Here is a 27,290-nt window from a genome sequence, read left to right as displayed (position 1 = left end):
TGACTATAAGAGTAGTTAGAATAGCTATAAAGGCAGTGTTATCAGCCCTGCAGGTACCAGAAATGGATGTGCTATTCAATACACTGTTCTTTGCTGCTGGCACTTGTGCATACATGCCCATGACAAAAAATGCTTCATGTGTACACTGAAATGTATACAGCATCAGCACTGATTCTGAGCAATATTTTCTCGCAAGCTCTCGCTAAATCCTGCCACACCACGGTCAATGAAGATATCGGTGTCTTCATCATTGACAACTTCTTCTTGCACTGGCAGCTGCCGCAGTTCGTCAAAAAAATCTCTCTCTTCATTGCACAAGTTGTGCAGAACACATGCACCCATGACAGTAAGTACACACTGTTTGATGCTTGCAGCATCGACGAGATACAGCCGCCTGAAGCGCTGCTTCAGCAATCCGAAAGCATTCTCAACTGCAACTCTTTGCTGCGAATGAACCACGTTGAACTTTTTCTTCCACGACGGGAAAGTAGCCTCGTTGTCTCGGTAAGGCGTCATCAGCCATGGTAGGAGGGGATATGCTGAATCTCCAAGGATATATCCATTGCAGCATTTCAACGCGGCTTCTTCAAAGAAAGGGCTTTCACGCAGCACCCTTGCGTCGTGTGCTGAGCCAGGGAATCCAATAAATACATCCAGGAACTTCTTTCTGTCATTGACAATGCCTTGCAGCACAATTGAAGGCCACTTCTTTCGGTTGTAGTAAGAATGAGGAGATTCCGTCGGCTTGTTGATCTCGACGTGGCAGCCATCAATACAGCCTACTGTGTTTTGGGGCCCCTTGCCACCGGTTTTCGCGAGGAAGCTCGCCTTGCTGCGCTCCGGCTCCTGCCGGCCAGGCCACGCAATAACCTCCTCACTGATACTGTTGAGGAAATCCAACATTCGCACGACACAGCTGTGTACAGTCGACACGGCAAGGTCGAAGCGGTCAGCCAAAGAGTACATACTGCACTGTCCACCCAAGTAACACAAAACCACCAAGCATGTCTTTTCGGCACTAACCCTTGGACGTCCTCTTGTCGCGCTCGGGAAGAACGGCGACGCCATGTATCCGGTAGCAAGTCTATCAAACGTCTCGCGCGATAGGCGGAAAAGTCTTTTAAATTCAAAATCAAAGTAGCGACTCACGACTTCTTCACAGTACTTAGGAATTCTATTGCGTTGCAACCTAGTTAGCTTCAGCGCTAGAATTGTGACAACATCGTCGAAGTCCTCGTCTTCACTGTCCGAGTCCATCAGCTCAATAACTGTTTGAACGATGGCTGCAGATGATGCGCCGCAATCCATAGCGCTTTCCACCATATCAACCAGCCTGTACACCCTTCAAAACACTTTAGCCTAACCGCGAGCAGGCTGGATCAATCCATGAACAAAAGTCGACGTGCAGCTGGCATAGACTCTATGGCGGCTGGCGCTTCGCGAAGCGCCAAGACCAGCAGAAGGCCTGCACTACCTGCACTTCAGCATTCGTTTCAGTTTGGCGCTAGTGTCGCGCTATGTCTGCACTGCTGAACTGGCGCTGCATGAGTGTGGCACTTTTTCTGAACTGCCAGGAACTAGTTCACGCAGTGCAAGGTAAATCGAACGGACCTTATATAAACTTCTGGAGTGGACCTGAACATCGCCCCCGAGGGCTCCGTGGTCGCTGCGCATGCGTTAGCTGAGAGAAGGTGAGAAAGGAGAACAAGTTGGCTTTACCGGATGTGACGTCACATTGTTGTTTGTTTTTGCTTTTATGAAATAACTACTCTTGAACTCAGACGGCATGGCTCGCGTCTCGTTCGCGCGCGTACGTATGGATGTGGTCCGCTTTTAGTTTTTGGCGAATGCTTCAAGTTGCGGACACTGCGGTGGGCCAGGGCTTGATGAGATTTGTTGCCCAGCTGCTGCTGCTACCGCGACGTACTTGGAGCAACGGTAAGTGCTGTGCGATTACCCGTTCTCTTGCTGACACGTAAAAAAAACCGGTTGCGCATTCGAGCTGTGGTCGATGTGATCTCGAAATTCGAAGGAACACGAAACGGTTGTCGCAGGTCCCGCAGTGATCGCAGTATAATTTATTCGTTCGTGCCTTCAACACTGCAGTTCCTACGCGTTGCACTGATGTAAAAAAATGAAAAAAAAAACAGGGACATCTTCCACGCGCCAGAAATGCATGCACTCAACTAGCGTGGATGTCGTCCTATGATGTTTATCGCGTTCTTAAGTCTATTTTTCTCCATCTCTGTAGGATGACTACGCTATGCCCTTCTTATTTACCCATGCAGCGCATTGCTGCATTTAATTACCTTTCTCACTGCTGACCGCGGTATGGGCGTCAGAGGCTTTCATTCGTTGCAGTGAGATAACGAAGGCGTATTTCCTTCACTTAAAGCTTCTTAGTAGCTCCTTTGCGAGCCGTGGAGTTAAATCATACAATGCGTACGTTGCGAGCGAGCTGGTAAACGAAACCACTTCACTGCTGCTGCTACTATCACTTTTACGGGAACTTTCAAAATTAAACATATATATATTAGTATATGAATCGGCTTACCAAGCTTTATATGCACGTCCGTTGCTTTCGTTCATAGATAATGTGCGTAGCTTTGCAACCGTGACCGATATTGTAAGAACAGCAAGAAGACAGATGACACAAGTAATGCGTCTGCTTTAATTGTTGCCTGTGCTGTTTTTAGAGTATCAACCAACTCCGCGCAGTCGCGCTGTTTACAGCTAAAACGTGTTTTTTCTTGTTGCATGAGGAACATTTGCTTCTAATTGTGGCAGTAACGTTGTGAATTGTCTTCGGCCCAGATCGCTGACTGTGTGCAAACTTGTCTAATTTGTTTCACTTTGCTGGTGTCTTTACAGCTTCTGCTTATTTACTCTGCCCGCACCTTATATTTGTTGTGTTTATCGAGACCTGGCCTGTCTCTGCCTCGTTGAAGACAAATGGACACAAGTACTGGTTGCTGTTGGTTTGTTTGGTTTGCTCAGTCTGAGCGTGGTATGTATATCCATTTGCTAAAAGGGTATGCAGCTGCGTCTAATGGAGGTACTGCTGCATCTAAAGGTAGATTTAAGAAGTAGTGGTTTGAGCGAGAATTAGTTGGTTTGAGTAATGTATGACACCAGAGAGTTATTGTTCTAGAAAGGTGACAAAGCTGGTCCACAAATTTAAGGTATGGAGATGCTTAACCATTTAAGTGTTCTAAGTTGCCATGAAGTATTACGCACATTTAAAATTTCAGTTGCAAAAGACATAGTAGAAGAAGAATCCAGAGGATTTGCTGCCAGATGTCTTGAGACAATAAATTGTAGAGAAAGCATTATAGTGTGAGCTGCCAATGATTGTCGTCAGGTCTAACCCATTTTTCTATATAGTCACTGTTGCTTCATTGTCTGTTGCCATCACATGCTTGTTATAAACAAAAAATTGAGCTGCATGATTCCCCTGATTTTTCTCGCTCATAAGATACAAATGTTTTGATTTCGGCTGCCTTGGGGCCTCATGGTAGAAAATGAGTTTTTATTAGCCAGTTGTCAGCTTCTAAGATCATGTGCTTTGTAATGTGGGTGTTTTAAAGGATGCTACATGTCTGCCATCATAACTGTGAGTGATGCTGCCTAGCACTCCCACGGCTATGCTCAGTACATATGCGCAGCTATCCAAGAAAATTGACATTGGGACAACTGCCGTTGAAGCTCACTTGGTAGAGCATTGCAAGCACAAGGCAGAAAACGTGGGTTCAGCTTTGTTGTCCCTTATGCAAAGCATTATCATGAGCTGTCTCCTGGCTTCTTCGTACATCCAGTCAGATAGGCTCAATAATAGTTAGTAATGTGCCTGATGGTGGGTCGTTAATCAGGGTCCTTAGTGCAGCAGCCCAATTCTTTACCCGTTAGGCTAAAGATGCATGCATAGCGCGCCAGATTAATCTCATTGGTTCTCTCGTAGCAGCTAATTTTTTCAGATGTTATGTGACACAGAGTTTGGGATTCACCCGTTTCAGCTCAGATGCAACAAAGCAGGTGTTGTGTCTATTTTGGTGAGAAGTGTGTGCAGTTGTTTTGGTTTCTCTGTGTTGACGTAGTGTGCTTTGTATTTCATGTGGTGTTAGGCATTACCTCAATTGCAGCTTCAATGCTGTGCCCATAAATGCAGTTGTAGGTAGGTGCTCAGGAGCAACGGGAAGCTCATTCTTCCTCATTCTCTCTTGCATACAGCAGGTAGTGGGTCCAGTTTAGTGCCATGCACCTGTGTGGGGCATTTCCTTGTTCTTATTCTGCTGATGTGCTGTACATAGGGGGAAAGTCAATCCTCTACATCATGGTTGTCAGTGCCGCTGAATACAGTGCAGTCTCAGTCTCGCTGCCTTGAAATGTCATAAGAGGTGACATCTGGGGGTAAAGTAGCATCTTGCTGTACCTTGTCATCGGGCACAGCCAAGGTTGTGGTTGTGCAACCCAAGGATCCTGGAACTTTCTGTGGGACCAATGGCACCGATGTTGAAAAGTGGGTGGCTATGTACGAACGTGTGAGTGGAATCAACAGATGGGACCCCACGCGTGTGCTAGTTAACCTGTTGTTCTACCTAAGAGGCACGGCAAAGGTGTGGTATGAAAACCACAAAGAGGAGCTAACCAGCTGGGACCAATGCAAAGAGAAGTTGACAGAGTTGTTTGGCAAACCAGCCGGCCGTAAAATTGACGCAAAACAGGAACAGGCCTCTTGTGCCAAATCCCCCACGGAGTCCTATCTCTTGTACATCCAAGACATGCTGGCACTTTGTCGTAAAGCAAACCCGATCACGACATGACAGAAGCTGAGAAGGTCGGGCATGTGCTTAAGGGTTGCTGACGACGCCTTTAATCTGCTCATGTGCAAAAGCTGCTCTACAGTTAATGTTATCTTTAAAGAGTGCCGACAATTCCAGCACGCCAAAAGCCGATGCGTCTTGCAACCATTCGCCAGACTTCCCACTACTGCTGCAATGCCAACATGTGAAGATCAACCCACACAGCAGCACGCGTCGCCATCGGAAGATGTGGTGCGAATCGTTGACGTGAATTGGATGCGATGGCGCGTGCATTTCTGTTCGCCTATCCCTGATGCTACAACATTTTCAGTCCCCTTCTTACAAGCCATCATTCACCAGGAACTTGAAAACATTGGCTTACGTTCTGTCTGTGCTGTTGCCAATCCCAGAGCTAACAAACGCCCTTCTACTATTTTTGCTCCACCCCGATGCTTCTCTCCGCGTTATCGCAACCCGACTGAGTAGAGAACTGCGGACGACCAGCCGATATGTTTCACCTGCTGCCGCATTGGTCATGTCGCCTGATACTGTCACAACTCATGGCCCTTAACACTTCTCATGCCAACCAACCTGAGCCGTTTTGATGAAAATGCCCGCAATGTTTCGCCCACCGCCGAATCTAACAGCGCCAACTCTGCTAGGAACATGTGGTACAGTCGCTCACCATCGCCGCACGGACACCAGTCTCGTTCACCGCAAACACGTCGGCCATCTTCACGTTCGCCACAGCCATGTCGCCTTTCGTCCCCTGTGGTGTTTGGCCGCACCCGTTCGTAAAACTAAGAAATGCAGCCCTCGGAGGAGGTGCATTGCCTAATGCTGCAGCAAATCCTCTGTCTATGCACACAAGGAGAAGTGTAATGGCGTTCAAATAGACAGCATAGCTGTCCAAGCACTCATCGACAGTGGAGCCCACATACCTGTGATGAGTGCTAGCCTGCTTAGTCGTTTAAAGAAGGTCCTCACCCCAGCAGCTGCCAGAGTGCTTCATATGGCTGACGGTGGAACGCTGGTTCTTGGAATGTGTACTGCAAGTATAGCTGGCCGCCCTACTTCTGTTCTCTTTGCTGTGAGCAACATCTTCCCTCACAACGTTATCCTAGGATTTGACTTTTTATCCACTCATTCTGCTCTCCTCGACTGCACGGCCGGCGTTCTTCAGTTAAAACTGCCTCAACTCGCCGATGCTCCGAGCACCGCCCCACCGCACTCGTGCTCGCTTCGTGATGTGCGTCTGTCACCCGAAGCAGTTAATTACGTCACTTTGACCGCCCAGCCACAGGTTCCTGATGGTGAATATGTGCTTCGCCCCATCATCGATGTGCTTTGAACCGGTCACGGTTACTAATAATGACATTGTTTTACCTCTTCTGAGTTTCAGCCTGTGCCCTCAAGTGATTCCGGCCAGCATGTTCTTGGACAGCGTTTCTAGTGGTTCTGAATTTGATATTGAGAGTCTGAATTCTGAGAATGGTTTATTAGTGCCAATCGCAGCGGCCAGCTCTGGTTCCTTAACGGACGACTTTGCGAAAATGACTGCACTTAACCTCACCTCTGCACAGGCCAGGGACATACGTCTCCTGCTTGAATCGTACAGTGGAATCTTTGATTTGGGCAACAGGCCTTTAGGCTGAACATCTGTTGTTCACTACCATATAAACACTGGAGACACAAATCCTATTTGTCAGCGTCCCTATCGTGCATCGCATGCTGAACGTCGAGTCATCTAATCAGAGCTGGGCAAAACTCTCCGCAAAAGGGTCATCGAGCCATCAGCCAGCCCTACGCCTGTCATCCGTGTGAAAAAAGAAAGATTGTACCTGGCATATTTTCGTCGATTATTGCCACTTAAATGAGATCACGCGAAAAGACGTCTACCCACTACCAGGCATCGATGACGCCTTGGACTGCTTGCACAGAGCTAAATACTTATCGTCCATCAATCTTCGATCCAGCTACTGGAAGATTTCGGTTGATGAAATGGTTGGAGAAGACAGCCTTCATCACACCGGATGGCTTATATCAATTCAAAGTCATGCCCTTTTGCCTATGCAATGCTCCTGCGACATTTGAACTTGTGATGGACTCTCTTCTACGATGCTACAAATGGACCACCTGTCTTTGTTACCTTGACGAAGCTGTTTTTTCTCCCATGTTGGGCAGCCGCCTTACCCGACTAACTGCCATTATTGCGGTCTTCTGAAAAGCTGGCCTCCAACTCCACGAAGTGTCAATTTGGGCGCCGTCAGATTACCGTGTTGGGGCACCTCATTGGCGCATCCGGTGTCCAACCAGATTTGGAAAAAGTTAATGCCATACGCAGTTTCCCTGTGCCACATTCTGCTTCTGATGTGCGCTGCTTCTTCGGCCTGTGTTCTTCCTTTCATCGTTTCATCAAAAACCTTGCCAACGTTGCGGCTTGGCGCTGCTTTCACCCGTCGCTACGCACACCTCATCGGCCAATTGAACAGCCCTGATTGTGTACACTGCCAGGTGCCCGAAACACTGCAACACGTACTGTGCGACTGCCCAGCATATATGCTGGAGCAAAGGACGTTAGTCAGTTTCCTAGCCAGCATTGGCAGACAACTACTGTCGGAGGAAGCTATCCTCGGCACATGGCCTGACACTGCAAAAATTTCAATGCATGCAACAAAAGTATTGTTGAAGTTCCTGCAGGACACCAAGCTAGATGAGCGGCTCTAGCGAGGCAACTGTCTCATGTACATAAGCACTCACCACTTCTCTTATCATCATCATCCATCCCAATACTTTCACTCCCCTTCCCTCTTCCCCAGTGCAGAGTAGCAGACTAGAGCGCACTGGCTCAGGTCGACCTCTCTGTCTTTCCTATCAATAAATTCTATTCATTCATTGCCAACATTGCTCGGCCTTTGACAGATCAAAAAGAAGAACACGCCATTCTCATGGGGCCCGGAGCGGGCTCATGCGTTTGCCACTCTCATCAGGTTTCTGACCACCCTTCCCATACTTGCCCACTTTGATCCATCTGCACCGACCGAAGTCCACACTGGCGCAAGCGGCCATGGCATCGGCGCTGTCCTCGATCAACAACAGAATGGTACGGAGTGCGTGATAGCTTACGCCAGCCGCCTGCTGTCACCTGCCGAGAGAAATTACCCCATCACCGAGTGGGAGTGCTTCGCTTTAGTTTGGGCTGTCGTCAAGTTCCGGCCATATTTGTACGGCCGTACATTTTCGGTCGTTACAGACCACCATGCACTCTGCCGGCTGTCTTCCCTCCGGGACCCGACAGGACGGCTTGGTGGTTGGGCTTTGTGGCTCCAGGAATTTTCATTTATTGTCATTTACAAGACTGGATGCCTCCACAAGGACACTAACTGCCTCTCGTCACCCCGTGGATCCACTTGATCCTTCTGTGCATGATCCGGTGACCTGCGTGAGGGCTTTCACTGACATGACTGACATGCGCACCAAACAACAACGCGACGAGTCCTTACAGTCCATCATTGCCGGAGTGCTATCACTCCAACAGCACTGACGACACATGCCGCATGTTCTTGCCGCGCAACGGCATCCTCTACCACTGCAATATGAACGCTGATGGCCCTGAGTTGCTCCTTGGCTGTCCTCATCATCTGCAATCTGTTGCTCTTGAACAACTTCACGATGCACCGACGGTGGGACACCTTGAAGTTTTGCATACATGCAATCATGTACAACGCCGGTTCTTCTGGCCAGGTCTCTACTGCTTTGTGCACTGTTATGTCGCAACTTGCGAATTGTGTCAGTGCCGGAAGAAACCTCCCCTACCACCTGTCGGATGACTCCATCCAGTTGAAGTTCCCTGTGAACCGTTCTCTCGCTTAGGCCTTGACTTACCTGGCACTTTTCCGACGACGACTAGAGCTAACAAGTCGATTGCCATCGCTACTGATTGCATGACACGCTATGCGATAACAAAGGCGTTGCCGACTAGTTGGGCAACAGACGTCGTCAATATTCTTCTCCACGACGTCATTCTCCACCATGGTGCACCTCGACAGTTATTACAGACCGCAGCTGCTCATTCTTGTCTTTAGTTGTCGACGACCTCGTCCGCTCTTGTGCCACTGAGCACAAGCTGTCCACCGCCTACCACCCACAAACAAACGGTCTTATGGAATGTCTCAACCAAACAATCACAGAGATGCTGTCGATGTAGGTCTCCAACGATCACCGCGACTGGGACACCACGCTGGCCTACGTGCCGTTTGTGTATACTTGTCCCGACGTGACACTGCAGGATATTCACCCTTTTATCTTTTGTATGGTTGCAACCCGACTTTGCCCTTTGACATCATAATCCCTTCTGTGCCACGTGTTGCAACTGACCATGCTCATGAAGTCATCGATCGCGCTCACAGGGCATGTCAAGTCGCCTGATCTCGTTTATTAGCCCCGCAGCATATACCAAAAGAGTTATGACTGATGCCATCGCGATGTTAAGTTCGCACCAGGTGCTTGGATGCTCCTTTGGTCACCATGTCGTCGGGTTGGCCTCTGCCAGAAGCTTCTCTCTCACTACACAGGGCCTTATGAAGTCCTGAGTCAAGTTAACGATGTAAATTACGAGATTTTGCCACTTCAGTTTGATGCATCCTCAAGTCTGACGCCTGTTGACGTCTTGCATGTTTCGCAGCTGAAGCCATACTTCGCTCGCGATTCTTTGCCTACCATGAGCCGAGACGGCGCTTCACCACCCGGGGGTCCTGTTACGGAAGGATGAAAAAAGAGAGGAAGAAGACCGCAGCACGCTGGCTGCTGTGTGCTGTTGGTGGTCAGCCATCTTAACTACTCTGCCTCATCTTGTATATTGACACGTGTACTTCTTTATCTTTATCGGGCGACCACTTCTCGCTGCCTAACAAATGTTATCGCACAGGACGCTCCTGCATGTAAAAGAAGTTTCTGGAATGTTATCGATTGTCCCGTCCACTGTCTTTCACCGCAACTTGTGTTATCTGATTGCATGTGTGCGCGACGCGGATAATGTGCAACTTTGTGGAAGGCACGCGGGTTCCAGCGATTGCTTTGGAACATTCGACGACAGATGTATAAAAGCCGACACGCTTGACCCGCTCATTTTCGATGACTGCCGATCATGTTCGCCGCTACCATCCTTCTTTGAGTGTAGCCTCTTTTGAGGGCACAAGTTCGCCCAATAAAACGCTCGTTTCGTTAATCGTAGTTTTGCTGCCTTCTCAACAGTCACTACCACGTGACAATATATATTGTAAATACAGTCTTTCTATACTCCCAACATCCCCGTAACAGTATGCTTTGCCTCTGGCATGTTCATGATCTCCGATGGTATATAAAACTGTAATGCAGACTAAGCTTCACAAAGAATTATGTTCCGTCTCTTCCTTACAGGCTGCTGTGTTTCAGCTAAATCTGCTTTTCCTGTGTCCAGTGGTCTTGTCGCTCAATTAGTGCTTGCCTATTTCTGTTACACTGCAACCTCTCTTCTCCTCTCTCCTCTTGTCCTCCTGTCCTTTTACACTGCTGCAAACTTTTAGATTTCAATACTCGAATGATTAATACAAAGATTGATGCTACCATATTATATGTGACGGCTTTCATGACGGCAATAATTTAGGTGGACCTGAAACTAAAGGGAAAAAGAACAAAAAACAAAACAGGCATGTGTGAGTAGGAATAACTTCCTTGTGACAAAACTGGCTTCATGCTAAACTTTGCCTCAAGGAAATCGGTCTTAAAAGTCTCAAACCCATTTGCGCATACTGCATAAGCCAAGTTTTCCACTCGTCAAAACAGCAGCCGCCACAAAGTGTTAGGAAAGAGGCAAAGAAACCATGCCTTTGCATTCATACTCTCCTCACAAAGCTTGTGTCATATATGCAATCACTCACTATACACAAACACATTGGTCAACACTGCAATGTTTGGAAGAACCCGAACTAACACTATGTAGCCATTTACCTGCAGTATGCCTCCTGTAACATGAATCCCCACTGTGCTTGTAATCTACATAACTTTTTTTAATTTCTCAGGCATTTGGTGGTAAAGGCCAATGCATTAGACAGAAATCCTGCTACACTGCAGCAATGTTCAGAATGTAGTATGAGGTACTCTGTCTGGCTGGATGTTGAAGATAGAAATTATGTTAGTCGTTAAAATATAGTAGGCAGTATTGAAACTACACATGCACTCAAGGCTGAGCCACATCATGAGAACACAGAAGAGCAGACACACACTTGAGCTGCATTGTGTAGCTTTATCAACAAGCCCAGCTGTACACTGAAGTAAGGCATGTTTTGGGCTAGTCAGCTCGTAGCTTCAGCAAAATTTTAAACTCTGCGAGGAAGGCAGGACATGAACAAAAACATAGATGCACGCACAAAGTGTAGACTTCCGACTGGCTTTGTTTGGTGAAGGCAAAGAGTTTATAAGGTTCTTCAAAATGGCAAAACAAAGAACATTCGCAAAGAAATTGTGCACGAGGCAGTGACAAAAAATAGCAAGGCCACCTGTGCATTAAGAGCGCAGTAGAGTCCCAATGTGCCCATCTAAGAATTCTATTTCTTTCCTTGATAGGGATCAAGAAGGTGAGCTAACTTAGTTGTCACACCTTTTAGCGATGTGGAATGCCTTGATGACTTCTCTTTCTGTTCTTGAGTTTGCCTTCGAAAGGAATTTATTCTGTTCCTCATAAGGCAGGCAGCTTTTGCTGTCGCAGCTCCTGCACTGCAAGAGGAGATTCTCAAGGAAAGAATTAGTCTTAGATGGGCACATTAAGACTCTCCTGCACTCTTAAGGCATACATGGCCTTGATATTTTTAGTCAATACCTCGTGCACAAATTATTTGCAATTGCTCCTTGTTTTGCTATATTGAAGTACCTTATATATTCTTTGCTTTCACAAAATAAAACCAGTTGGAAGCCTGTCCTTTGTGTCCGTCTATGTTTCAGTTCACGTCCTGTCTTCCTCGCGCAGTTTAAAATTTTGCCTAAACAGTTGTATAGCTTGTGTATACGAATTAATATTATGATGACTGCAGCACAGCAATGGTCTAGTGGCATATAGTGTCGACGTAGTATAGAGATGGTACTAAGTTAAAAATTTGGAAATGCCATAAATCGTGCAATCAACCCTTATCCCTCGGTTTCCTACAGCTGCAGAGCACTTGACCACTGCAGCAGTCAGGCATGCTGTATATTGGGCAGTGCCAGGAATTGCGAGATCGAGAGAGGCTGCCACTAGAAGTTCCTTGGGCCAGGTGATAACTCAAATACATCCAAATATTTCTATATTTCACTATATAAACCTTTGTAGAATGAGGAACTTTTCAAGGGTGAAGTTGTTTCAAACAAAGGAAAACTATTACTAAATAGTGACCGGTTCCTTTTGTTTTGTACGCCAGATTGCATGTACTATTTGACATTGCTTACTGACTCTTAATTATTCTCGCTGTCCAATACAAGCATATGCACTCACATATGTTTTCAAACAAAACTATTGTGTGGAGCCATGTTTGTAGTGGAATAAAATTGGTCCCAATACAGAGCTTTGTGGCACACCAGATCTTACTAGCGAACGCGGAGAAGAAAGTTAATTAGTAGTTACAAATTAGTACCGGTTAGTTAAGAATTTACTAATACAATTCGTAGTCCTGTCAATTCAAAGTTTACTGTCGTTTGTGTATCGGACCAAGCCGATGTCCCCTGGCCTGGGCGGTCCCTGGCGCTTCACCTAGTGGTGGCCTTTGAAGATAGCAGCGTGGCATCAGTGGTTGCATCAGGATCTAGGCTCATGAAAATAGGCAGCAACGTGCACAGGGCAAGGAGTTCGGTGGCCTGGTACTCGTCACATTTGTGGAGAACACTATAGTTCGTGCGAGTCCTAGCCCCTACCTAGGGTACCAGTCTGTGCACTGCGTGTGTGTGTGTGTGTATGTATCATATATATATATATATATATATATATATATATATATATATATATATATATATATATATATATATATATAATATGTTGTGCAGGATTGCTCGTTGGCAGCACGTGCTCATGCAGCAGCTGACAGGCCTTCGATGTGTTTCGCCCTGGTAGTGCAGTCGTCCTTGTGGTTCTAGAGCTGCGCTGGCATTGCCCAAGAACAGGATGTATCGGCATGATTCAGAATTGCAGAGTGGGGGCGCTCCATTCTATTCCCACTTTATTCCTTCAGAGTTGTGGCTTATGTGACTCCTGTCCTTCTGTCAGAGTTCTGACAGTTGAACCATTCCCACTCCTTGAGTGGTCGAACTAATCTACTCCAATCCTCCAATTACAGTAAATAAAACGCTTTCTGTATAATTACTTACTACTTGCGCCCCGATGCGATAGCGTAGAGGTAGAGCATCTGTCTCATGTGCAAAAGGACTGTGGTTCAAATCCCGGTGCCACGCAATTTTCCACTGGATAAAAAAATCCACATGTTGATACAGCTGTATAAACAGGCCTGGTGGCCTGACCCCGGTGACCAGAACCGGTAATGCACTCCTTCACCAGAGCAGGATTGGCCACCTTGGTGCAGTACTTGGCCACAACCTTCTATATGAATAGAACAATCAAACCCCGGCCCTCAGTCCCCAGCAGCTACAAAGCAACTGACCGTTGCAGCGGTCAGACCTGTGATGCAGCAGAGCGTGCTAAGAATCTCTGAATCTGGACAGGCCGCCATTGGAATCTGAACCTGGCAATGTTTAACACTAGAACGTTTTCTAGTGAGGAGAGTCTAACAGTGCTATTGGAGGAATTAGTGGGCATTAAATGGGATATAATAGAGCTCAGTGAGGTTGGGAGGACAAATGAAGCATATACAGTGCTAAAAAGCGGGCACATGCTGTGCCACCAGGGCTTAGTGGAGAGACGAGAACTAGGAGTCGGATTCCTGTTTAATAAGGATATAGCTGGTAACATACAGGAATTGTGTAGCATTGACGAGAGGGTGGCAGACCTTGCTGTGAAACTTAATAAGAGGTACAAATTGAAGGTCATACAGGTCTACGCCCCTACATCTAGTCATGATAACCAGGAAGTCGAAAGCTTCTATGAAGACTTTGAATTGGCGATAGGTAAAGTCAAAACAAAATACACTATACTGATGGGAGACTTCAATGCCAGGGTAGGCAAGAAGCAGGCTGGAGAAAAGTCAGTGGGGGAATATGGCAAAGGTTCTAGGAATAGTAGGGGAGAGTGATTAGTAGAGTTTGCAGAACGGAATAATTTGCGGACAATGAATACCTTCTTCAGCAAGCGGGATAACCGAAAGTGGACGTGGAGGAGCCCTAATGGCGAGACTAAAAATGAAATAGACCTCATACCCTGTGCTAACCCTGGCATCATACAAGATGTGTACGTGCTCGGCAAGGTGCGCTGCAGTGACCATAGGATGGTAAGATCTCGAATTAGCCTAGACTTGAGGAGGGAATAGGAAAAACTGGTACATAAGAAGCTGATCAATGAGTTAGCGGTAAGAGGGAAAATAGAGGAATTTCGGATCAAGCTACAGAAGAGGTATAGGGCTTTAACTCGGGAAGAGAACCTTAGTGTTGAAGCAATGAACGAAAATCTTATGGGCATCATTAAGGAGTGTGCAATAGAAGTTGGTTGTAACTTCGTTAGACAGGATACCAGTAAGGTATCGCAGGAGATGAAAGATCTAATTTTAATACCACCCCTTATACATAGCTTTCATTGATTACAAGAAAGTGTTTGATTCAGTCAAAACCTCAGCAGTCATACAGGCATTATGGAATCCGGGTGTAGATGAGCTGTATGTAAAAATACTGAAAGATATCTACAGCGGCTCCACAGCCACCGTAGTCGTTCATAAAGAAAGCAACAAAATCCCAATAAAGAAAGGCGTCAGACAGGGAGACACGATCTCTCCAATGCTGTTCACAGCCTGTTTACAGGAGGTATTCAGAGACCTGGATTGGGAAGAATTGGGGATAAGAGTTAATGGAGAATACCTTAGTTACTTGCGATTCGCTGATGATATTGCCTTGCTTAGTAACTCAGGGGACCAATTGCAATGCATGCTCACTGACCCAGAGAGGCAAAGCAGAATGGTAGGTCTGAAAATTAATCTGCAGAAAACTGAAGTAATTTTTAACAGTCTCGGAAGAGAACAGCAGTTTACGATAGGTAGCGAGGCACTGGAAGTGGTAAGAGAATGCATCTACTTAGGGCAGGCAGTGACCGCGAGTCCGGATCATGAGACCGAAATAATCAGAAGGATAAGAATGGGCTGGGGTGCGTTTGGCAGGCATTCTCAGATCATGAACAGCAGGTTGCCATTATCCCTGAAGAGAAAAGTGTATAACTGGTGTGTCTTACCAGTACTCACCTACGCGGCAGAAACCTGGAGGCTTACAAGAAGGGTTCTACTTAAACTGAGGACGACACATCGAGCTATGGAAAGAAGAATGATGGGTGTAACGTTAAGGGGATAAGATGAGAGCAGATTGGGTGAGGGAACAAACGCGAGTTAATGATATCTTACTTGAAATCAAGAAAAATGGGCATGGGCAGGGCATGTAATGAGGAGGGAAGATAACCGATGGTCATTAAGGGTTATGGACTGGATTCCAAGAGAGGGGAAGCGTAGCAGGGGGCGGCAGAAAGTTAAATGGGCGGATGAGATTAAGAAGTTTGCAGGGACAGCATGGCCACAATTAGCGCATGACCGGGGTAGTTGCTGTTTATTCAAGCATTTTGCAAATGTGGCTCGCTTTTAAGCACCCTTTCTTATGTCTAAAAAAACAGAAATGAACATCCAGTATTCTTTTTTAACTTTCACTAAGCTTATCGTATAGCTCAGTGTTAACATACAGGTTAACATACAGTATTTAGAAGTGAGGTTACAGAAAGCAGTAATAATTGACAGTAAACACTGCTTGGATGTTGAAAAACATGGGAATCAGGTCATTTTATTTTCGACAATTTTTTTCGGCATAGGAGGCTAAGCAAATGATGATGTAGCAACACTGTAAAGACTGAATAAGATGGATGTGGAATGCCTTGATGACTTCTCTTTCTGTTTTTTATTTTGCCTTCGAAAGGAATTTATTCTGTTCCAGACAAGGGAGGCAGCTTTTGCATCTGCAACAGAAAATCGGTGGATGTTGTGTGAAGCACTTTTTCCATGCTTTTTCACTACCTGAGCAAGGTAACTTTCTTGGTGCTCCATCACGCAATTTATCACGCAATAATCTACCCTCACGAGACTGACGGGTCGAATTAAGATGCAAAAACCTGCTGAAGCACCGTTGATTCATTTGGCAACATGTGCTTGAGTAACACGCCTCTGAGACGAACGTGCATCAAATTTATATTTGTCCACAGTATAAAACTAAAGTAGAAATGACTTAACTCCAAACCAAAGTAGATACCTATGCGTACCTGATTTTTTAGAATGGCAGCTGATTTTCTAAAGCCAGCTTCGCCGTATTACAGCCATGATATGTGGTAAAGCATATGAATGCTACAACCACGGTTTTAGTTTCGCAATCGATTGCACAGCTAGGCAATTTTCGTCTCAATGTCCTTCGAAAACAAAAAGTGTTCGTTAGAATCAGATAAGTACCACAATCGGACATTGTCAGCTACTGTTACTGCTTGAAAATCTTTCTCGGGTGGGTCAAAAATAGGCATTTCAGAGAGGAGATGGCATTTGTTTAACGCATTCACTGTCCCCTAAGCTCTACTGAGACATACGCTGCCACTAAAAGGGGTCGTTATTGGGGTCTGGTCAAGTTCGCATTATCCGGCGAATGCCAGTTTTAGGATTGAAATGATGAATGTTTAATCCCATAGAAATGCATGGGCGTCGGCCAGGTTCGAATTAACTGAAAAAATTAAATTAACCGGAGTCAGATTATTGGAAGTTTACTATACACCCTTTTCTGTTCTCCAAGAAGTGTTCTCCAAGAAGTACTCCAAGTGTTCTCCAAGATTTTAATATGTAGTTTTCTTCTATCAGTGTGGCAATGGTGCTAAATTTAGCATTTGTTTGAATCATCCATTGTTCCAAGGACAAGCTACAAAGTAGGGGCACACTTTGAGACTTGAAACATTTCCACATATAAAGGCAGGGCATGTTAACATCTGTACAATTAACATAAGTTGGCTGTATTGTCTGCATAGCATGTGGTTGCTTTTTTGGAATGTGGTCTTTCTGTAAAACAAAGTTGCATTTGTTTCAAATAAATTGCTGAACCATTGCTTGTGTGTTTTCCTGTGCTCTCTGTGCTGATTGTGCTTTTGAAAGTGCAGTGAGCAACTGCAGACTGAAATGCACAAGGCTTCACTTTATCATGCCAGGAAGCATTTTGGCTTGACAAAGGAGCCTTAACCCCTTCCATGCACACACTTTTTCTGTATAAACACATCAAATGAAAGACAGTGACCTCTTCTCATTTATTTTAAAGCCTGGCAGTGTTAAAGACAGAGTGAAGTTGTACAAATACAATTTACTGTTAAGTATTGCTGCTAAAACCTCGTGCATGTGTATAGTATATGCATGCAGTGCTGGCTATGCCGTGGTAGAGCCGTGAAACAGCTTTCACCACACTGCTTGCTATAGCATTGCTGTGTTCTGCAACCTGAGGTCAAAACTATAAATCTCTAGAAGTTCAGCAGCACAACTGACAGCTATTTCCATATGTTCGATGCACTCCTGGCCAGGGACTTTTCGTCCTGTAGGCAAAATAGATGGCCGCCTCGGACGCTGTTTTGGAGAGAGCGCAGCGTACCTCGAAAGCTTGCTCACAATGCTTCACCAGCAGGTTTTGCCAGCGAGAGTGGAGGGGGGCACAATAATTTGACGTTACATGGTGTGGCACAATACCTTAAAATGCTGCTGCTTCTGGCTTCTATTTACTATGACATGCTGGTGCACCTCAACATGGAGCAACCCCATCTTACTAACATTCTGAATTCTTCTACCAACATGGTGTGGTGTGGCTATCTATGATCACTGTATAAAACCGGAGCAAACAGCATGTCTAAAAGTACAAAAGCTGGTATAGCTGTAATGAATGACCTGCAGTCATCCGAAATGTTCAAAATCACAAGAATTGATCAAACTCAAACACTGCAGAGTTTAAGTAGTCCTGGCACAATTTTTTCTTATGCGTGTGTAGCTGTCATTCAGTTAACTACACTACAAAACTTCAAGTTCCTTTTATGCGCAACAAATATATCCTTAACGCCAACATTTAAACATGTGCCAAAGGCAGTGTGGCCCCATAATCTGGTGACAACATTGCATGGTAGGTCACAAACAAATGATTCATGCTGCAGTTGTTCATGAGTAAGCCATGCCATTGAAAATTAGGTAATTGAAAACTGAGCATGTTAGGACCACTATGCAGCACAACATTGGTCTTTCTGTCTTGGTGCACACTGTGGAGTGGGTGCATGTTAAAAACCTCAGGTGATTAAAGTTGAGCCAGAGTCTGCAACTATGGCATGCCTCGTAGTCGTATCGTGGTTGTGACTTATAGAACACTAGAATTAAATTAATTTTAATTTAGATGTTTGAGAAGAGTCATAAGAAAATTTATTTAGTGAAGCAAGTCTTAGCACACATTAAGAATCGCTCAAAGCACACGCAGCTTTCAGTGGCATGGTGTGGTCATAAAAGCTGCCATTTGGAACCAGATTAATATAAAAAAATTCAGTCCAAGAGTTTAATGTCAGTGCTCCTTTACATGTAAGCATGAGGGACACATCTTTAAAGGCATCATCTAAATCCTGTGGAAGTATTTATTGGTGAATATCAAATGGCCCTACATCTAAGGAAATTATAGGGTGCTATGATAACAGGAAGCCACAAGATTTTTGTTGTGCACTCTTATAGAGACAATATAGGGCAGCAACAAAATAGTTGGGCTTGGTGAAGAATTCATTCAAGATCCTTGCCAATTTGGCAGGTTCACTATGATTAGAGATAATGAAGGCACCTTGAAATGCATGCCCAAACCTCATCAGCATTGCATCACTTATTTCAAATAACTTTCATTTTGTCATTTTGCCAGATCAAAAGTTCTCAAAAACCTGCTTGACTGGTTTCAAGAACTTTTCGAGAACAGTTTGGTTCCATTCGAATGCAGCATTGTCAGTCTTTAGTGAACTAGACCCATCTTTACTGATATGCAATTAGGTAGATCAAAGCAGATGCTGTCAAAGTGCATGTGACAGAGTGTTTGGAGTAGGCATTCCTGGGTGATGTTGCCAAGAAGGGAGTTGTGAGCTTAATGCACACAGCAGCCATAGCATATGAAAACCAGCACTTTACTCATTTTTTAGATACCGCAGGGCTTGCGCTAATGCTGGTCATACTATAATTTCTACCATATATTGCCCTTGTCATGACAAGTTATTTTTATTGTCCTACAATATATTCCCTCTGTGTACAATCAACATCTCTGCCAAGGACAACAGAAACAGTATGTTCGGAAACTGCAGAATTCTCCATCTGCGGAGGTGGCTGGCTGACTGCCGCATAAGATGCTCTGTGAGCTGGCATTGATGTGTAAATCTCAACTCATCTGCAAGCATACAAAATAGGCTTTGGGATACTTTTACCACAAGAAGAGAGACTAGAATGACTGTTGCCTGTGATATATGGCACATACCCATGACGAGGGATCGGCTAGGATTCCCCATGGATACAGCATCAAATAGCTTTATATTCCCACTAACTTGATAGTACATAATACTGATATGTAACAAAAATAAACAACAAACTAACTGAAAAACGAAAAGGTCTACTACGATTGAGCCACAAGGGGAAAGATGGAAACATTTGTGTTAATTGTATGAAAAAAATGTGCCTAAGATGTCATCTTCCTAGCAGCAACAATATGATTATGCACAAACTAGCATTGCTCTTCAGGCACACCCCAGGCTGCTCACACCATTTTCTACAAGATTTGAAGCCCAACAGGCAAAAGGGGTGAATACCTTCAGCATAAAAGAAGAAAGTTATTCTATTCAATATCCTCACGTGAAACACAGCAATATTGTTACAAGCCATTTTCACACATTGAAGGCATCAGCAATGTGATGATGACAATTGAAGCACTCATGTTCTTATTTCCATTGCAATACAAACCTACACTTGGTCATATGAAGGTGCATGTGCCAAATTCAACCGTGTACTGTTATGAGGCATATGGAACAGACATTCCAAGGAAGTGAAATATTTGTAATGCAGTTACTTAATTTGTCCAGTCAGAAGGGCAATGCGCTAAATACAAAAAAAAAAAAAACCCCTACAGGCCCACTATGCAATGCTTTTGCCAAACTATCCAAAACTTCAATGTATGCAAGTCCACAATGACTGCAGGAAAAGAAGTAAACAAATTTCTTAAACATGGAATGAAAAAGAAATGTTGCGACAATTGAGAAATGAGTTCTTTGCTTTCTAGTGGCACATGGACAGACAGTCGGTGGGCAGAATTTGAACTTGAACTCATGGCAGTGTTGCAGGGGCAAATACCACTCATACTTCCGAGAAGCGTCGGTTACAATGCTGAGTTGGAAGGGAAACTTTACAAATACTTCTTCGGAAGTTCAAGCATCTGACCAGTAAGTATAGTTGAGCATGACTAGGGAAATCTGATCAATTTCACAAATAGCACCATTCCAAAAGAACTGGCACACTGCATTGATTTCTCAGGTGAAAACTATTTTTCTAAAAGCCTCTGCGCGCGTTAATACAACCTGAGGCAGCTTAAATCTAGGTCATATGGAATCGAAAAATACAGCAGTGGCCGTGTAACACTTAAATTTGCTATCTCGCGAACATGAGCGAAAACAGCGATCAATTTCAAAAGGTTTGCTCAAAAGGAAAACTCACGGCCGTAACGCTGCTGCCCATCGCCAGTTGTGTGAATAAAAAAAAAAAGAACATCTGCACGGTCAATAGACACTTCGTCGGTATCTGAAGCAGATCGCTAGTGGATATGAAGAAATGTGCACTGGATAAGAGCGAAACATCTAACCGACTGTCTGACGGAAGTAAGGTTCACAGGATAAGTTTTCTCTATCTGCACCGATAATGCAGTACGTATTGTGCAATTAAATCGCTCGTAATGCGCAGCAATTGCCGCACTCGATTGAAGTCACCATCGCAGCGACGCGCTATTTATTTCAGGACCACGAAAAACAAGGTATTCACCTAAGTACAGCGGCGGTTTACCTGTCGGCGAGCCCCTAACTCGCATATGACGAAAGTAAATGTCACGGAGTCCAAGCCCACGATTGCTCAAGTCGAACAGCGCTCGCGCACGTTATACGCTTTCGACTCGCACAAAAGCGCGCCAAGCGCGCGCAGAACGTCTTGCAGCCGACACGGCGGCAATGGCTAATCTACGTTCGAGAGTAGCTCTTTCAAAAAAGTAAAAACAAGCAACAATGTGACGTCACATCCGGCGAAAATGAGTTGTTCTCCTTTCTCACCTTCTCTCAGCTCACGCATGCGCAGCGATCACGGAGCACTCGGGGGCGATGTTCAGGTCTGGAGTGGCAGTCCCAGCCGTTGCCAGCCGTCACCTACGGGGGTAAGTGAAGCCGAGTGAAGCCACCAGCCACCATATTGAGGGGAAAGAGCGCGATTCCAGCGTGGACGGCCGCGCTCCCTCTGTTTATGGTTCCGCGAAGCAAAATAAAAAAACAAACCGCTTTAGAAAATACTTCAGTCCGCCCCTGCGTGTCGCTGTTGTCGATAAAAAAGCTATTCCTACGTCGATTTATTGCCGCAGGCCACGGAGGAAGGAAACTAAGGAGAGGCCCTGACGTCACTCTTTGTGAAGCGAAAGTGAAGCCGGAAGTTGGCGTTGCTCATCGCGATGCTCCGCCTTTTGTGCCACCCTCCTCTCTTGTTTACATCTTTCGCGAAACCACGCCGCGCTGCGCGTGGTTTCGCGCACGCTCGAGCAACATCCGGCAGAGCACGGTGCAGGTAACACAGCGCAACAAGACACGGTGACTAACGCAAACCCGCCCACACAGCGCCTTTGCCACGGCACGAAACCTACCAGAGCAACCCGTGTGAGCGCTCAAAATCAGAACAACGCCGCCATTGTGGCCCAAAAGGCGTGGCCATACAACAAAAAAAATAAAAAAGCAGCATAAAAATGAGAACCTACTACGTCATTTCCGCCACACTTTTCTCCTAGCGCGCGGAGGGTGTAGGGCCTCTCCTTAGTTTCCTTCCTCCGTGGCCGCAGGCCTTGAGAAAAGCTCTCGACGAGACGCTTCGCCAATCGCACTTCTTCGCTTGGTTAAATTACGAACGGTCTCTCCATACAATTCCATTAAGCTTGTGTGATGCGAGTGCGTAATGAGCATTCATCACTGTTTACCTACTAATTGACGTGAAAGGTAAGATAGGCGCTGCTGTGCGGCTTGTCAAGTCTTCGAAGTTCACCGCCCAATATCTGAGTAAGGCTTTGCCGTGTTCCATTGTGTCGCGGGCATTTCTGAAGTGATGTTTGTCCAATAGCCTCGGTAGATGCTATGAATGACGACGTCGTTCTTGCCGACAGGGATAAATACTTCAACAGTCGCCCTTCCACTTCATTTATTCTGCTACGGCAGTTCGAAGTAACGATCGCTGAATAAAGTCCTGCGGGCATCCGCCTTCTTGCGTTGTTTCCTGTTTTTATAGTAGTAATTCCTGTTGGTACAGTAATTTCTATAGTAAGCAATTTTTTTTTTCTTTCTGAGAGACCGAAAGTTCCCGTCGCGTTATATTCGTGGTCGCGTCACTTACGTTCAGATACAGTAATTGCTATCTATTTTAGTACACAACATTACCGAGCTGTTTGCACAATTAAAGCGCCGCAATTAAGCTATGTGTTTAATTATCATCCTGAACAACTTGATAGTCATATGCTGAAGCCAGATCTTGCGTCATCGACTTCACTGTGGACGTTCATCTATATTTAACATGGGCTCAGAAATGTTGATGCCATTCATCCATCCCGTATAGAACTTTTCATTGCAGCATACTTGAAGAAAAAAACGGCGCCAAAAAGACGCGGACTAAATGAACATGTACGACGGACTGGGGCTGTCCGTCATACATGATCTTCTTTTAGTCCGCGTCTTCTTAGCGCTGTTCTTTTTTTTTTTTTGTCAAGTATGTTACACCAATTCGCCCACATCAAGCTCCTGCTGCTTCAATTTTCATTGTAGCACACAGGACAGCTGAAATATCAGTCAGAAATTTTACACAGACACAGGAACAGCCAAAAACATTTCCATTTGACACCTGAATTTTTGAGATGCATAATGTTTAATTTTGCAACTCAGGTTCTGCTTTCAATCATTCTTAAATATTACAATCCTGAAAGCAGATTCGCGCTTTTCCTTCGCAATTCGCTCGTTTAGTATACTTAGTGATGTGGTGCACCCAAAACCATGGATAGCACTCTGCAATATTCTTGCAAAAGGGTTCACGCCCTTGTGTTCAAGCCCGGCTTTTACAACAAACTATCTGCACGGCTAGAATTATTCAACAGGAAACCTACGAAACATAAAGACGCGTACGCAAGAGAAGTGGTCAGAACGAGCACAGAGCTTACAACTATGCCCTTGTAAATCCAGCGCTCGTCCTGTCCACGTGTTCTCCTGTGTGCGCGCTCGTCTCGCTGGTTTCCCACATCAAGAAACAGTCGCTGCACGGAAGGTACACGGTACAAACCAAACAGAGTGTGTCGTCGTACAAGCACACCGCACATGCCTTCGAGCACAATCCGAGACCGCTGCAAGCCAGCGGTGAAATCTCATCCTCTTCTTCTAACATGTGGTCCATGCATGCGATACATAAAAAAACCGCACGCACTGACGTGACGATTATTTATAGGATATAAACGTAAATTTAATATTGAAATACGCGCACTTTATGAGCGCCTTCCGAACCGTTGCCAAATGAAGAAAACGCACGAAAGACGTACGACAGTCCTGAGTAGACGACGCGAGCTTATATTACAAGTGAAACATTACAGCCGGCGTCATGTTTACGTGACTGGTGTAGCTATCACTTACTCGGGAGTTGCACTACCCTCGGGAAGCATGTCACGGTCATTTAACCACTGTTGCAACAGCGCACAACCAATAAACACGACGAACATACTGTGTGGTCTGCAACGGCCGCTACGGCAGTTCCGCGGGCTTCTTGCCTCTAGCAAGATGGCGGTGACCGGCTTCACTTCTGGAGAGCCCACCTCCACTATTTCCACTCCAGAAGTTCACAGACATTTAGGAGGGAAACGCTTACGAGAAACAAATAAGATCTATTTCCTCTATGGAAAAAAGAAATGACCAACTTTTCCCCTACCGGAATATGGGGGTAAGCGAAGCTTTCCCTGCGTGCACCTGACCTTCGTCACGGTTAAAAACACACAGGTAACGGCGCCGGATTACTTCGGCCTCCCACTCCCTCAGCTCGGTATCTTATTTTCGTTGCTGTCAGATTGCCTGCTTTCGGCCGGCTCTAACGGCTGGATTAGCCCGCTGACGGCGAGCCCTTTCACGGGCGTGTTCTCGCCGCCGGTCGTGGAAGGCTGCCTGTTCCTCTGGAGAACGCACAACGTATGGCCGTCCATCCGTTTTCTAGATTGAACTGAACGGAAACGAAGCCAGCGCAGCGCACGCGAAACCCTTTCCTGCCGTTTCCCTCCTCGGCGGAAGCGAAACGGTTCTGATTGGTCGCGCGCGCGGCGTGAACACGCGTCAATGCAACTGGAGTCCTTGCAACACCGCCTAGATAGCACAAGCCCTATTTACTCCGATCCATGAAGTCACGCTACCTGGTCCGAGATTTCCACTGACAAGGCTGGCGTGATGAAGGCGGTGACGTGAAAATTATTGTTGCCTACTCGGGAGCATCTCTATTTAATTCTATGGCAGTTGAGCCGGTAACATGACGTCGTGGATCGGAGTGAAAAGGCCTTGTGCTACCTATGTGGCGCTGATCCTTGCTAAAGACACGCTCCGGCGCCGGTGCAGCTGTCATCTAATCAAACCGCTCTTTCCCGCAGCTGCTCTGCTCTGGGAGCCACACGGTTCTCTCTCTCTTTTTTTTTTTTTTTTTTTGGTTAATACAATAGAGCCAATACAAGCTTCGCTTGAAAAAAATAGCGTAGACTGCGCACGCTCTTCTAACAGCAACGTGCAGCCGCCGCACTAACATGTTGAAACTAAGACGATAAATGTACACGTGGCAATAAATCAACGAGCTTGCTCAAGCACATCGGCAGAAAATGTGCGCTTAGCGGTGCATATTTCCTCCCGGTATGCTTGTGCGGGAGGGAGCTTTGCGTAACAAACGTGAAGCCAGAGGATTCGGCCCTACACGTGACCACAGAACTTTCACGCATATAAGAGGAAAAGCTGGACAGAAAAAAATGTCGCAACCGCAAAGGCGCCGCCATGTTGCTGCCCCTCATATTTGTAACGCTATAAATATTCGAAATATCATGTAAAAATAAACGTTTTATGTGTGGCGTCTTGGCTGCAAAACAGTCTAGCGCATACAGTCCAGACTCGTGCGCAGAGCAGCAATGATTTTTTACACGCAGGCGTACATGCCCCGTCTGTGAAATCGGCGACATGAAGTCGGAGACCGCCGAGCTAAAAGGGGGAAGCGAGCCCCGGGGGAGACGTGTGCCTGGAAGTGGAGAGGAAGGCGCGCGGCGGAGGGGGGACGAGGGAGGGGAACGTCGCGTTGGAGGAGCATAGGCGGTGGCGCCCTGGGGTTCATCATCATCATCATCTTCTTCTTCAGCCTGGTTACGCCCACTGCAGGGCAAAGGCCTCTCCCATACTCCTCCAAGGACCACGGTCATGTACTAATTGTGGTCATGTCGTCCCTGCAAACTTCTTAATCTCATCCGCGCACCTAACTTCCTGCCGCCCCCTGCTACGCTTCCCTTCCCTTGGAATCCAGTCCGTAACTCTTAATGACCATCGGTTATCTTCCCTCCTCATTACATGTCCTGCCCATGCCCATTTCTTTTTCTTGATTTGAACTAAGATGTCATTAACTCGCGTTTGTTCCCTCACCCAATCTGCTCTTTTCTTATCCCTTAACGTTACACCCATCATTTTTCTTTCCATAGCTCGTTGCGTCGTCCTCAATTTGAGTAGAACCCCTTTTGTAAGCCTCCAGGTTGCTGCCCCGTAGGTGAATACTAGTAAGACACAGCTATTATACAATTTTCTTTTGAGGGATAATGGCAACCTGCTGTTCATGATCTCAGAATGCCTGCCAAACGCACCCCAGCCCATTCTTATTCTTCTGATTATTTCAGTCTCATGATCCGGATCCGCCCTTGGTTCAGCTGTTCTTTATTCTATGTTCACCTCCTCTGGCATTTGCTGCGGGTTCTGTGTACGCTATGAATGTACCGGGTTCGTCTGGCGATCGAGAGGCCAAGCAAGAAGCAGAAAGCAAATGGCGGCAGGCCCAGCGCGAGTCAACCGACCCGTTCACGAAGTGAAACATCATTATAATATTTAGCGAGCCAGCAACCTGATGCTTTCTTACTGGTTATTCATTTTTCATGATCTTTCATAAATTAGCTATGTGCACTTTTGCTCTAATAACCATACTTTTCGCACCTTTTGTCACATGCAGTGCTGATTGCCACTTGCCAAAGTATGATTGCAGGACGATGATTTATCACTGGTATATATTATCTGTAATTAAACCGCTTATATTTTTGTCTCCTCAATCTGCACTTCTGCGTTGTCTGTGCGTGCAAGTCACATGCATCTCGACGCAGGGTGTTTTGATTAACTTCATGATATCTAGTGAGCACACTACAAGCCCTGTGTGCCCCCCCCCCCCTCCCCATCACTTGCTCACAATCACCATATTTCGGTTTCAGTGACTTTTGCCACTTAGCAGCCAGGCACGTCGCTGCAACTCCATTTTGGGGTACGCATGAAAACTCACACCGGGCTCGGTCGAATAAGTCCTGCATTGTGGCACCGAGCAGTAAACCATGCTGTAAGAATAGGCAGCTAAGTTGCTCCCTAGGGAATGAAACACGTCATCTACAACCCTACAATCAAGCCAGCCAACGAGCTGCGCACCAGCTTCTCAAGCCGCTTAACATTGACATGTGGAAGCGTATGTGTACTGCTCCACATAAATTTTCCATATTTCACTGCGGAATGACAGTACATATGCTAAATGAAGAAAGATATGATTTGGTTTATAGGCGAGGCATTCTGCAGTGGAAGTATTATGGCAAACGTTTTTGAACTCAAAGCCGCCTCCATCTGGCAACAATCAACAGCATATACGTTATCGCAGACAAACATGGTGACTGAAAAGGAAACACAGTAAAGTTTCCATTCATCATAGTCGAGCAGCACAGGCAACTTCGCATCCTTGCCAGAGATACTTATTGTCA

At 45.9% G+C, this 27,290-nt stretch overlaps 1 protein-coding gene and 1 long non-coding RNA gene across 2 annotated transcripts in view; both read left to right on the top strand.

Annotated features, from left to right (window-relative positions):
- Nucleotides 1-27,290, top strand: part of LOC142571443 (uncharacterized) — an 85,811-nt gene that overhangs the window by 14,284 nt on the left and 44,237 nt on the right. The window lies entirely within an intron of this gene.
- LOC142573313 (uncharacterized) lies at nucleotides 1,518-11,060 on the top strand. The gene is made up of 4 exons (XM_075682986.1): nucleotides 1,518-1,589; nucleotides 1,838-1,938; nucleotides 2,872-3,007; nucleotides 9,484-11,060. The coding sequence occupies exons 1-4, from the start codon at nucleotides 1,518-1,520 to the stop codon at nucleotides 9,568-9,570; spliced, it is 396 nt and encodes a 131-aa protein (XP_075539101.1). The 3' UTR covers nucleotides 9,571-11,060.

Source organism: Dermacentor variabilis, chromosome 2, assembly GCF_050947875.1.
Source record: "Dermacentor variabilis isolate Ectoservices chromosome 2, ASM5094787v1, whole genome shotgun sequence".
In the NCBI taxonomy this organism is placed as follows: Eukaryota; Metazoa; Arthropoda; class Arachnida; order Ixodida; family Ixodidae; genus Dermacentor; species Dermacentor variabilis.
The sequence above is the reverse complement of the archived record's forward strand: the minus strand, read 5'-3'. Positions and strand labels throughout refer to the sequence as shown.